Here is a 13,166-nt window from a genome sequence, read left to right on the forward strand (position 1 = left end):
GCACAGGCCCTGACCACAAGGCTGTGCGTTTCACATTAACACACGCAACTCATCTCAGAGACATAGGTACAGTCATCCACAGATCATCCAAGTGTGGGGAGGGACCTCTTGTCTGGGATTGGGAACAGTGGACTGACAGGAAGAACCATCAAAATAAGGCAGGGAGTACCCACTGCTTACAACCCACGCCTCCTTCATGCTCCACCAGCCCTCACATACTTGCTCTCGGGCAAGATTTCAAAGTATCAGACCAAACTCAGCCCTGATGGAAATGGGTGCCAAACTCCTCGACTGCATTACAGAGGAGAAGAGGCACAGATTAAACACTTCTGTGCTGTGGGGCAGCATCACGAGTGACAGCAAGGAGGAGGAGGAGGCTGGCAAAGCTGCCAGGCTGCAAAGAGCAGCTGGCACTGCTGCTGTTCTCGCCGTCCGCCTGCTGCGTTGATGAGATGCACAAGCAGCATCCCGAGCACTTTCTCCCAGGCTCAGGGACGGTGGTGCAGGACTGCGGGGACATGGTTTACAGTGCAGGGAGGGCAGCTAAGTCATTCTTTGGAGTGGGCACAGTCTGTGTGGTCCCTGCTCTCCCTTCTGCTGGAAAAGTACAGTGCGTTGGCCGGGCGCGCAGGAACAGATATAACCCGGTACAAACCCGCGCGCATCCCAATGAGGGGGGAGGGGCTGACGGACACTCTGCTCTGCAAATACTTCTTTATTAAGACATAAATTTAAAGCCGAACAGGAAAGGAGCAATGACAGGGTAAACCATGCCAGTACTGATCTGTACGGATGATCTTACGATGCTTGAACATCTGGTTCTGCTGCTGGCTTCCATAAAATCATCTTTAAAACCTACTTGGGTTATATCTCCATCAGCTGTTCGGTGCCCACAATGACTTCATTAACATGTTTGGCTGAAAAGATAGAGGGAGGAAAAGAAGAGCAATTGAGTTTTGCAGCAGAGCTTCAGACCTTGCATTTTTCAAACCTGCAACTTTAAAACAAATGAGAAAAGCAGATTCTGGGGAACTCCAACAGAGATTTGCTGGACTCCAGCATCTCTCCGACAGTATCCCACACACATGGTGAAAGCCTAAACAACTGACTAAACATCAGGAGATTTCACTAATGAGAGTTTTCACATGTATGTGTCACTAATAAACAAGAGAGGCCCTACGGAAGTCACAGCTGCTACTGACAGGTGTACACCTAGGTCAAGGCAAGGAACCATCAACATCCTAAATGGAGATAGGACATAAAATTAAAGATCATTAATCCACCCTGGCCCTAAAGAGCACTGTCTTCCCCAAACTGCTTGGAGGCTGGGGATGAGAGGGGCTGCTAAGCATCAGGGGGCCATCACCAAAGCAGTGTGAGATCCTCTCAGCAATCTCAACTCAGCCCTGGCAGCTTAAAAACAAGAGCTTTTTTGTGTTTTGTTTTTTGCCTTTTTTTTTTTTTTAATTTAAACCTGGCCGTCCTGTGGAGCAAATTTGTTGGAGGGGCAATTTCTGCAAGGTCACTCCTTTGCCTGTTCCCAGGAGCTTTGCACAGCCCCAGTGGACACATTAATGTGCCAGTCCCTGCCCCAGTACTGTTAATGCACTGTACTGAAAGAGCCTCCCCTTTAAAATGCAAAAGCAGCTTGTCAGGGAAGGACTGCAAATAAGGGATCTAAAGCCAAAATAATAAAAACACGCAACTGAAAGCCCAATGCCTAAAAAACCCAAGCGTGTGGCCTAAGAGCATGACACAAAGCTGGTGTGCTCAAAGTGGGTGTCCTCAGGGTACTGTGGGGGAGGTGGTGAATCTAAACTGCACTCCAGGAGCTGGACACCTATTCAGGTGGAGCTCACGTGGTGTGTCCTGTGCCCCTAGGCTCTTCATCTTACCTCCTGCAATTAGGAATAATAATTGGCTCTGGAGCCTGGGATAAAGTGTCAAGGCCTGTGAGGTGCTGGGATACACCAATGGAGGCTCTGGTGTCTCTCACACCTTACACAGCAGTGGGGGTGGATAGCCAAGGATGATGAAAATGATGTGTTTTATTTACTCACCTAAAACTCCTCCCCTCAGGGGAGTGGATCTTACAAGACTGTTGCAAAACAACAAATATGCCACCTTTGGCTAAATGAAGAAATCCCTGGCAATCCCCAAAGTGGCCAGGCCAACATGATGCTTCTCTTGGTTTAAAATTCAAGATGCAACCTTTGTACCATGCAAACCATTGCTCCAGTAAAGTAAAATTGATAAAATTCTGCTCTATAAACTTCAAGGAGTTTTGGACTGTGGCAAGATAATTTTTCAGTACAACCTCAACCCCATAATCATATGGATCATATGCAGTCTCCTCAGCCTGAGGGACTTTAAGAATGGGTGAGCCACACCACTTCCTTTCAGAGACCCTTCGTGAAGGTTAAAATAAGGAGATCAAGGGGCTGCTTCTCACCTGCAGCATCAGATTGAGACATTTAGCTCTTTGCTCAAGGTATTTATCATCAACTGATAATTAATCCTGGAGCCTCACACTAACATCCTGGAGCTCAATCTCCAGCACTTTGGGCAGGATGAGCAGAGGTGGATGCAGTGCTCAGGAAAATGAGGGGCTGACTGTACAAGTGCCAGGTGCAAGCATGATGTAGGTAGCACCACACAACTTCTCCAGCACAGCTCTTGCCAATAGCCCCAAGTCCAGCCTTCAGCGCCTCTCTCCTCCCGTCCTGGACCCCACACAGCTTTGCCAAGTACCTCAAATCCAACCTGCAGCATTTCTTGCTATAACATTCCTCACCCCCAACAACTTTCCCAATATATCTCAAACAGGCCCTGTAGCAACTCCTGTGACTCCATTCCTGAACCTCCTCCAAGCAGACTTACCTATCACGTTGATTTCTATGATGTGAATAAGACCCTGGCTACCATCCAGTGAGAGTAATTACATTATGCCTCTGCAGATTAAACATGCCTTCATCTAGGCTTATAGAGAGCCATGTCAATTTATGGTTCTATATATAGGTTATCTATAGCAATATTTTTTAATAAGGAACTTCTTGCTTCATTTCAGACAGCATCCTCCACGGTCCTAAATGTGCAGAGCTGGGATGGGTCCTATCACATACCTTGCTGCAGAGGTGGTACCAACTATTTGTATTTTGCACTGACGTGCTTGCAGCAGCCTTATGGTATCTTGTATTTTACACCTGATGAGTTCAAAATGCTTTTTGAGAATTGGTGAGTAAGAACATTCATGTTTTACAGATGGGGAAACCAAGGCAGCAGTGAGTTTAGGGAGCTTAAGCAGCCAAAGCCACATGGGAAATTGGAGCCTACATTCCCTCATCTCTCATCCCTCTGCCTGTTTCATCTCCTCCTTGATCCCTGTGGCCCAGATTCCCCAAAGCGGGCACACATGGTATGTCACTGCTACCTCAGACTCACATGAAATCACCAAATTCATTTCTTCTTGTAAAGGCTTAAAGAAAACACATGAATCTGCCTGTCTAAAATCCGCGAGGAAGTTTTCAGGCGATAAAGGGAATGGTTTTGCTAGAAACAAAGCCCCATTCCGCACCCTGAGGGGACGCGATAGGCAGATAAGGATTCACCCTGCTTCCCTCTTCCATTCCCAAAGCCCTCCTTGTGGAGCGAAGGGAATTCAGACGCCAGTGTGTGTGCCAGAGAGCTGAGCTGTGGATAGCGTTTCATTATCAGACGTGGCTGCCAGTTGCCAGTGGCTCTGGCTGGTACCAGCAAGCTCAGTTCCTGCAGAAACTCTGCCTGAAACTCTGGGGGAGGAGGGAGAAGTACCTCACATGCTTTGCTGTTCAGCTCCCTTTCTCCTTCCCCAGCTCCCCATTAGGGATTTCTTACCAGGCTGCCTTTTATCTGACACTGGCAGGGTTACAGATGCATTCAGCCCACAGAGAAAGAAGAAGGATTAGAGAAAGGACTTTGAGAAAGCCTTAAGAGTTGGACTCTTCAACCTTAAATCATGTTCAACTAGATCTTCTCAGATTGGGAGCATCTGGTGCTAAGCAAATCCAGAGCTGATCAACACATTCAACCTCCTGATTAGCACTTTGCTTCAACTTGCTGACGCAGCCCAGCCTGAAGTCAGCCTGGGTGCTTGAACCGAGTGTCCACGGAGACTTTACTGAGTGTAAATCAAAAACCTGTCACTCGTTATATATGTGTTCCTGCTTGGGAAGACATTTGTTTACACATACTGTACACTAGCCCCTTAAAAACATACGCACAAGGCGAGCTAGAGAGCAGAGCAGCTTTTGGTGCTTGGCTAAAAACAAATTGTAATGCAAATAAACAGAGGGGCGGAAATGACTGCGCAGCCCAGCACAAACCCCACCAGCAGGCTGGGGGCCGGGGACCCAGCGCTCCCCAGCCTTCCTGGCAGGTTCCTGCCAAGCCGCTCACAGAAAGGGGATGCCGGAGCATTCCTTTAAAAGCCATGTGAAAGCATCTCCTTGTTGTTTGCTCAATTAGCCCCAGACAGATTGCTGCTGCTGCTGCTGGTGGCAACGCTGGGTTGTAAAGGAGGAGGGGAAGGAGGGGAAAGGGAGGAAAAAAAAAAAAGAGAGAAAAAAAAGGGTTAGGGCCTAGGCCCAGGACCACCACGAAGTTTCAGCCCTCAGGGGCTCCAGAAAACGTTCAGTTTACTCACTCAATTACATACACTGTTTTATAAACCCTTTAAAATAAAATAGAAAACAGTCCCTGGCACAGAATTACTGCTCTATTATACAGCAGTGATGAAAGCCACTGCTGTGTATTTGCTCTCTTTAAAGCAAGAGATAGTTTAACTTAAAAAACTAGGCGTGGGGGAGGGGTGGCTGCAGAAACGCATGCACGAAAACACGCTGTGGGTGGTTCCCACCACATTCACCCAGGACAGAAAGGATCAGAGAGTGGGAGAGAAGAGCAACTTGTCTCTGCAGTGATGGTTGGCTCTGGAAAAGCAGCCAGGTTAGCGGGGGGAGAGGAACTAAAGGGGCTTAAGGGGATGGGAAGCAGCTGAAGCTTGACTTTGGGAGGCTGGAGGGTGTTTTAAATTACATGTACAGATAAAGAAGGGAAGCAGGTGATGGGGGCTGATTTGTTTGTGTTTACAGAGCAGTGGGACTTTCCAGTTAAGGCCTGTTCTCTCCTCAGCCAAGCTTTACTTACATGATTGCTGGAGACCAGGGCGACCACACTGTGGCCCCTAAGGCCAGGAGCATCTCACAATTTCTCCGAGGTGCCAGGTCAGCCCTGCTGTGCAGCCATCAGCTGAGCCCACGGGTCGCCAGCAACGATGCTCCCCATGAGCTGAGTGCTCCAGCTGCTCCCAGGGTGGGATGTACGGCTCATCCAGGGGGCTGGTGGTAGCTTCAGGCAGATCAGCTCTGGTCCACAGCTGGGGCCTTCAGCCCACAGAACAGGCAGGCAGTAGAGATCTTACTTCTGCCTTATGTCCAACAATCACCAGTTCTCAGTGCTGGTGGCCCCATGGTTCAGCTGAGGATTTTTTCACAGTTCAAGCAGAATTAATCCCTTTGCTTTCAAACCCTTCTGAGAACTAGATGTGTCTTGAGAGTGTAAAGGTAACAGTGAATTCAGTGTCCAATGAGAGATGACTTTACGGTGGCTTGGAGCAGATAGATTGAGGGAGTGAAGGAACAGGAGAGAGATGTATGGGAAAGTGATCAGTCAGGATCTTAGAAGAAAGGTTAGCAAAGGGAAAAGGAGACCCAGAGCTCGGGATGTGCCTAATATAGCAAGCTCCTTGGGGAGGGGGACATGCTTGAAGTCCTTGTATTGGGAGGGAGTCCTAGCAAAGTGTGTGAGAAGGGATTGGACTATATCCATTAGGGTGCTCCCATGGGCTATCACTACCTCATAGCAAGTGCAAGCAGGGATCTCAAAACAAGTCTGACTGTCCACATCTTAACTCCCTGATATGATGGCAGAGGTGCCATATTTGCCTGCAGCACTGGACACAGATCCTTTTCCTTTCTCAGCATCCATTGGGGTGTTCTTCCTGGCTCTTTCATGTGGCTGAGCTCTAGCAGAGCAGAAGTAGTTATTTTCTCTGCGTGGAGCATGTAAAAATATTTCCACAAGGTTATGAACTGCTGCCTTATGGGTAGACTTCACAATCAGCATGCTGCGAATGTGGCAGCACATTTAACCTGCTCACTCAGGAAGCCTTAACTTGCCTGGCTGGGAATGACAGTGTGCACAAGTGTGACAGTCCCCAATGGCAGACAGGAGGACAAAGCATCGCTGGATGGATATTCTAGGGAAGTTTTACGCCACTGCTAAGGCCAGAACTCATAAACCATTTTTATACAACTTGGAAAGGAGGCTTATTAGGATTAGCTAGCAATGTAGTCACTGCACAGTCTCTGAAACAAAAATGTCAACTATTTAAGAGATGCCTGTTTTAACTGCCAACAATATCTTTGTCATGGACACTCAGTAGTTAAACTACTTTGGGGAGAAATCTTATAGATCTCTCAGTTTTGCTATTAATTCACACCATTCCTACATCACCTCCAGCTCATTTTGCACCCCTGTGCACAATATACATGTGTGCACTGTTTAGTCTGTGTCTGTTCTTCATGAGCTTTCATAACTCCCATCTGCACAGCAGCATGCCTTCTGATCCCGACCCTGTGTCGTGCTAAGTGTTTTCAGTTCCTGAAGACTGCACCAGGAGGTACTCAGCATCTTGCAAGAGCAGATGCTCGCCCCTACTTGAATGCAGTGAGAGCATCAGAAAGTCTCTCGATTCCTTTCTGTCCCTATCCTGCTAAATCTTGGCTCATGTGAAGCCTCCTCACAAGCAGGGACCCATTCACATGTGGAGGTTTCATAAAACATACCTGCCTTCAGAGGATGACATTAGAGAAAAATGTGTTCTTTGGCCCTCATTAAAATAAAACAATCTAACTCTGTTTCATTGAGAAGTCCTAGGACTCCAAGCTTGGAACAGGACTTGGAAAATGACTGGAAATGGGAGCCAGTCCTTACTGGATATGTGCCTTTTTCTCTTCTTGTGAGAAACCACACAGTTTTTGCTCTGTGATAAGCCTTTGAAAAAAACCTCAAGTTTGCACGTGTTCTCAGGAGGGCAGCTAAAAACTCCAGAGACTATCTGCAGTGAGCACTCTTGACCATGGAAGTGCAGGAGGAAGGCAGGGCTTCCTCCAAGCTGTATGGACCAGTGGAGCACTCCCCTCCTGTGCCCAGTATGAGCCTGCCTTGGCATGACAGAAAGGGATGCAGTCCAAATGAAAGCAGTCAGGGAATGATTGCCAGATGAAAAATGGAGCATGGGACTGTTGGGCAAGGGGACTGGAAATAGCAGCTATGGTCAGACCAGAAGAGGTGTCAGGTGGGTGTCTGGGAATAACCGAGTAAGAGAGAAAAACAAAAGTCTCTTTGGGAGAAAGACTAGGAGGAAAACTAAAGAGAAGGCAAGAATTGGGATGAGCCTGGTGCAGGGACAGAGCCATAGTGGAGAGCTGTGAAGCAGGAGTCAAGATCAGGTAGGACATAGATCTAGTTGGAGCCCCATGGCTGATGCTGGAAATAAATACGCAAATAAAACATCCCTGCCCCAACGACAACAGAGATGAAAGCAAGGGATAAGGTGGTGAATTTTGTATCAGTTTTGCTAGTTCTATACATTGTATGAGTGTTTACTGTCTCTGTTCCCGGTGTTGCTTTGAAGAAAGGTTAGGCCGCTTTACCATATACGCCTGTTCCTGGCTAACTTATGCCAGATGTATAATGTTCTCCCTGCTGAATCTGGCTGAGAGACTCCTTTTGGAGCTGTACTTAGTGACTTCATGCTCATCTGACTCCGTGACTGCCCCATCACCAGCACTCCCTCTCTCTAGTCCTACTTCACTGAGCACATGCTGCTTTTGAGCTCCTCTTTAAAAGCAGGTTTATCAAAAAGGCTGCAGTATAATCCTAATAACTGTCTTCAAAACAGTGATTGAATGCTCTGTGCAATTATGTTCTTTCAGAATGCTGTCTGCCATTTCCTACCCCTCTAATAATTACTGCCTTTTTCTTAGGTACCAACATGTTTTTCAAACTGCTACCTGGTGAGGTAGCTTTCACAAAGCCCATCTGTTAATTCTCTGCTAGCAAATTCCTTAATATATCAAAGAGGAAGGAAAGTGGATGCTTCCAAGGCATGGTAATAAAAGCAGTAGGAGAATAGTAGGGCTCTCAGGAGGCATGGCTTGCAAATCCAGCAGTTAAATAAAACACCATACCTTGACTTCAACAGAGACATTTAAAAATACCGTCTCTGGCCAGTGCTGTGACAGGGCTGAAGTCAGTGCAGGACTGGGACAACATTGCTGACAGTCACCTGCACTCCTGTGTCTCCAATTTTCTTTTTAGTTTGAAAGTACCAGGTTGCCTCTGATCTATCCCAGTAACCAGTGTTGGAGTATTCCCTCCATTTAGGTGTCCAGACATTTGCCAAGCCCATTATTAAGTGATGAGGTCTCCCACCACGTCCCCAGGGAGATTATACCACAGCCTACCAGACCACATCGTTAAGAAAATGCTCCAGATAGCCAACCTAAATTGTGTTTAATTCAACCCCATTACTCCCAGCTGTACCATTTGGACCACTCTAAATATGTCCATATTATTCTGCAGAAGGAGAAGGATGAGAGCTGGTTTAAGTTAAGTTTGCCTGTCATTTGTGGTAACTGTTCTCCTGCCATCCCCCTTGCATGGGACTGGAATTCATTTCATGAAAGGAGGTCAGTGCACCACTGGCTCAAAGAGTTCTTGTACCCTGAGCTGCCTGGGCAGCGTGGCCAGGACTCATATGGTAGAGCAGGGAGCACACAGCCAGTTCTGCAGCAAAGTCAACTGTTAGATCTGCTTGGGGCTGTGCAGGATGATTCAGGGATATTTCTACCTTTGATGAATCCTGGCTGATGCTCTGGAATAAGGGACTGCTGTATTTTTATTTTTTAAATGTTCCTGGGAAGGTGTATGCAGTTTTGCTGAGGAGGTTTCTACTCCCAGAAACTGGAGTATGTAACTCCCAGACTAGGGTCAGCAGCCAGCATAAGCTACTGCTTATGTCTGCTGAAGGGTGATCAGCTTGCAAGAAAAGGTGGCTCCTACCCAAGAGAATTAGGTTTTTTCTTAACCTGGCCAAGGAAGCTCGAGTTTGAAGAAGGAAAAGTTACCAAACAGAAAAACACAGCCAAAGTCTTGATGAAAGGGGCAATATGGAAACAGACTTACAGGGCCACACCAAAAGCTTGGCACAAGATACAGGAAGTCTTGGGCAGGGGAAAGAAAGTCATGGCATGCTTTCACAGCGAAAAAGAGAAGACCCGGTTTACTACGGGACCAGTCAAGGTCAGAAGAGACATGCTGGGCTGGAAAGACTCAACAGTGCAGGAAATAAGTCATGAACTTCACAGACAGATCACAGACCACCGAGGCAAACCTGACCCCCAGCCCAAAGAAATTCTAGAATGGTTAGGAAACTGAGGCAGGAAAATGAACTGAAGCTTTATTATTTTTTCTTGCTCAGCATAATGGTGTATTTATAATCATATGAATATGTCTCTGCTAACGTCAATCATACATTTCTAAACAGTTTAACTAGAGGGCCCCCAGCCTCTAGTTAACCCAAGGAGTGGGTTTAAGCTTTGGGGAGGGGAGCAGTAGACTCTCAAGAATAGGCAAATGAACCACTGGTACAGCTCTGTTACTCTCACTGCAAACACATCTACAGACCCTGAAAAATATTCAGGCAAGGATGACAAGGACAACCAAGAAGAAAGACCAGTTTTCATACTATGATCAACCATACTGGGTTCTGCACCCTGGAAGATGCTTCTGAAGCAGTTGTGAGCAAGGTCAAAGGGTGATATTTTTGTTTGGTATCATCTACTAAAGAAATCAAATACATTCCTGTTTCCTAAAATATTAGCTAAATCTACAGTCCATGTCCTCATAGTTCACACTGCAGGTTAACAACCAAACATGACCCGATTCATCTCTCCTGGTGATTCATGCAGATGTGTAGATGCGGCACTTGGAGACATGGTTTAATGGCAGACTTGGCAGCATTACGTTTATGGTTGGACTTGATGATATGAAAAGGACTTTTCCAACCTAAATGATTCTGTGATAGGGGGCAATGAACCCCAGAAGGGACACCGATTCAGACTGATGTGATGGGCAAAGCTGTGAGTAGACACAGTCACACAGAGACCAAGACCACAGAGAACTCACTGTGTTACCTACAGTATCAGAGACTTGAAACTGCAAGATCAATACTTTGTTTTCATAAGTCCTTTTTACTTTTAGTTTCAACTCAAAGGAAAATTTGTCATATGCAAAGCTGACAATAGGTTACACTCTACTACATTAAGTTCAAACTCTGCTCCGTATCAAGACACTTACAACTGGGAATCCACCCACAAAGACAAAGCAAGCAAATAAATCCTGATCTGACTAAATAACTTCACATGGAGCCTGCAAAGGAACTCACTTTTGTCCTCAGTCTACACACTGGAGCAGGGACCTGCCAAACCCCAACCATAAATATTCATTAAAAAGCCTCTGCTTGGGATGCAGTCACTGAAACAGCCATTTCCTGCCCATTATCTCTTAGGGCAGGAAATCAACAGTTCCACTCATGCGGTTACCACCGAGCCCTCACCACGCGCACTCCCACTGGATGGCTGAACTTTGTATAAATGAGGGCCACGTAGTTGTATCCTTTCTGAAGCCCCAAAATAGCACCTCATGGCAGTAAAGCAGATCTGAATGTAGCTGCCCTTGTATTTCATACTGAGCAGAGCAGCTCCCAATATGATGCTCCACCTCAAGCTTTTGCTTAGAGCAAAGTGAATGGGAGCATACTGGCACTGTGGGTTGGGTGCATCTACAGAGAAGGATGTTTGGGTGATCAATAGTTTGCATGCTTTGCCCCTGTCACTGACAAAGATTACTAGTCAAAATAATGGCTCCTTCTGCTGAGGACAACCTCAGGCTGATCTAATTGTGGTCTCTGGGAAAAGACTGTCTCAGCACCCAATCTTACTCTTTATAAGAACAACAGAGCTTTGCTGCCAACTTCAGAGGAGCAAGTCCCTGAACTTATGCCAAGAAGCTTCCCATGAAAAACAAATCCTGATATTATAGGACACCCCACTGTAGAACTGCCACAGTTTACTGGCACTTCATGAAGAAGCAGGAGTAAAATCTCAAGGAAAAAGTTTTGAAAATTACTACAAAAGCACAGTAAATACAGCTTTTGAACTTACCTTTGGATTCCAGCCTCTGATCACTTCCAATCAAACAGTCCTTGATGTCTGCACCCTTCTCTATCACAGCATTATGACAAATAACACTGCCCTGAAGACAGCACCTACAACACAAACACAAGCAAAGCAAGAAAATAATTTAAATGACAGGTACGAAACAAAGGTATCCACTGGAATATCTAATGACTCTGTGACATGATCCTGTAAGTAGGTTCAGTTCAGCTCTTTTCTCAAAAATTCCATTCTTCTCTTGATCCTCACAGCCAGTTGCTGGAAAAACTTAAATGCCAGGTGTCAGAATGGGTTTGCAAAAAAGCATTTGCAGTTTTACCTCCTGTTAGAACAGCTTTCCTCTACATTTCCTCAACAGAATAAATACTTAACTGAATAAATAAAGACTTGAGACCTGGATCAAGTCTTGTATTTTCCACAGACAGTCTGGGTAACTGAGGGGGTGGCTTCTCTGCTCAGCTCCCCAGCTAAAAACAGGACCAGCAGCCCAGTCCTTTCCCTGAAAATTTTGCTGAGCAGTTTTATACATTCCAGCTTGCCAGGCACTAAGAAAAGGTAGAGAGATGGGGCAGATCAATAGCTCAGCTGGTTGGCTTTGTTCACGTTATATTCAAGCACCCAAACATGATTATTCCGCAGTACTAAACCAGTGAAACCCACACTAGACCTACTCTACCTGCCTTGGGTATCTTCATGCTCATGTTGCCTTTGACACCACTAAGTCTGAAATGCTACACAGGATGGAACTTTAGCAAAAGCTGCCTTATTCCAAAATGTATTTGAATCTGTAATAACCAGCTTTCAAATCCGCTGATCCAACTGTCCAGAGAGGAAAGGAGTTCAAACTGCTGGGTTTGTAACTTCTCTGTTGACAGATTCTGAGTTACTGCATTGTTTTGAGCCCCTTCTTCCAATAAGGTCGAACTTGTCAACCTTTACTAGTATCTGTGATGTGTCCTGAAATGCTGTTCCCTCAGCAAGATGAGTAGTGTTAAATAGCATTAAATGTAATTTCTTTCAAAGCTACAGAGAAAAAAATAGCTATGAATCAAATTATTTCTTTCCTTATTTTCACATGTGCAAAGGTAGATAGGAGTCACTGAAGGACAGAAAACATAGCTAAGATGTACCTAAAAATACTAACACACATTGAAACCAGCTGATTGGGAAGAAGATATGAGATCTATAACCCTGGAGAGATGCAGGTAATCTGCTCCCCCTAGATTACCCCAATAATAATCCTACTGTCAACCCTAGCATCTCATATCTGCTTCCCAGTATTTCTGCCAACATTATTTACAATAACTGTGAATATTGTCAGTCCAACAACTGATCTCTGTCAAAACTAGAAGTTTTTGGCTTCAGTGACTTTCTGCACAGTGAGTTGCACAGTTTAATGACCTGTAGCCATTCCCCACCTTGGTTACAAGCATCACCACTACTCTCTACATTAGTGAAGCACACCGTCTTGTGTGGCTTGTGGACGGAACTGTTAGCCTGGAGTCTGAACTAACAGAGGGGTTTTGGTATCAGGTCAAAGCCCTAGCCTCAGTTCTGTATTGAATGGAGCACTAGTCAGCTGAGGTCCTCAGAAGTGAGAAACATCGATCCTCACTCCAGACCACTGATTCCAAAATTAATTAATAGTATTTTCCTGCTTACACATCATTATTATTTAGTACAAAGAATTTATCATTAAATATATTACAATTCTGTTGCTTGTGTGAGTCAGAGCAGAAACCATCTGCCCCACAAAACCACCATTAATTCTGCAGGAGTAAAAGCAATAAAACTGGACCTCAGTTGCAGTGGTTCGCAGTTACGACC

General features: G+C 45.7%; 1 protein-coding gene across 1 annotated transcript in view; it reads right to left on the reverse strand.

Moving 5' to 3' along the window:
- Positions 1-697: 697 nt before the first annotated feature.
- The window catches only part of EIF2B3 (eukaryotic translation initiation factor 2B subunit gamma), a 98,735-nt gene continuing 86,266 nt past the window's right edge, over positions 698-13,166 (reverse strand). Inside the window, exons 10-11 of the mRNA XM_048312628.1 lie at positions 11,328-11,431; positions 698-917 (exon numbers count right to left, since the gene is read on the reverse strand). Coding sequence (XP_048168585.1) covers positions 865-917; positions 11,328-11,431 — 157 coding nt within the window. The 3' untranslated portion in view covers positions 698-864. The remainder of the gene's footprint in view (positions 918-11,327; positions 11,432-13,166) is intronic.

The sequence above is a fragment of the Corvus hawaiiensis genome, chromosome 9, assembly GCF_020740725.1.
Source record: "Corvus hawaiiensis isolate bCorHaw1 chromosome 9, bCorHaw1.pri.cur, whole genome shotgun sequence".
In the NCBI taxonomy this organism is placed as follows: domain Eukaryota; kingdom Metazoa; phylum Chordata; class Aves; order Passeriformes; family Corvidae; genus Corvus; species Corvus hawaiiensis.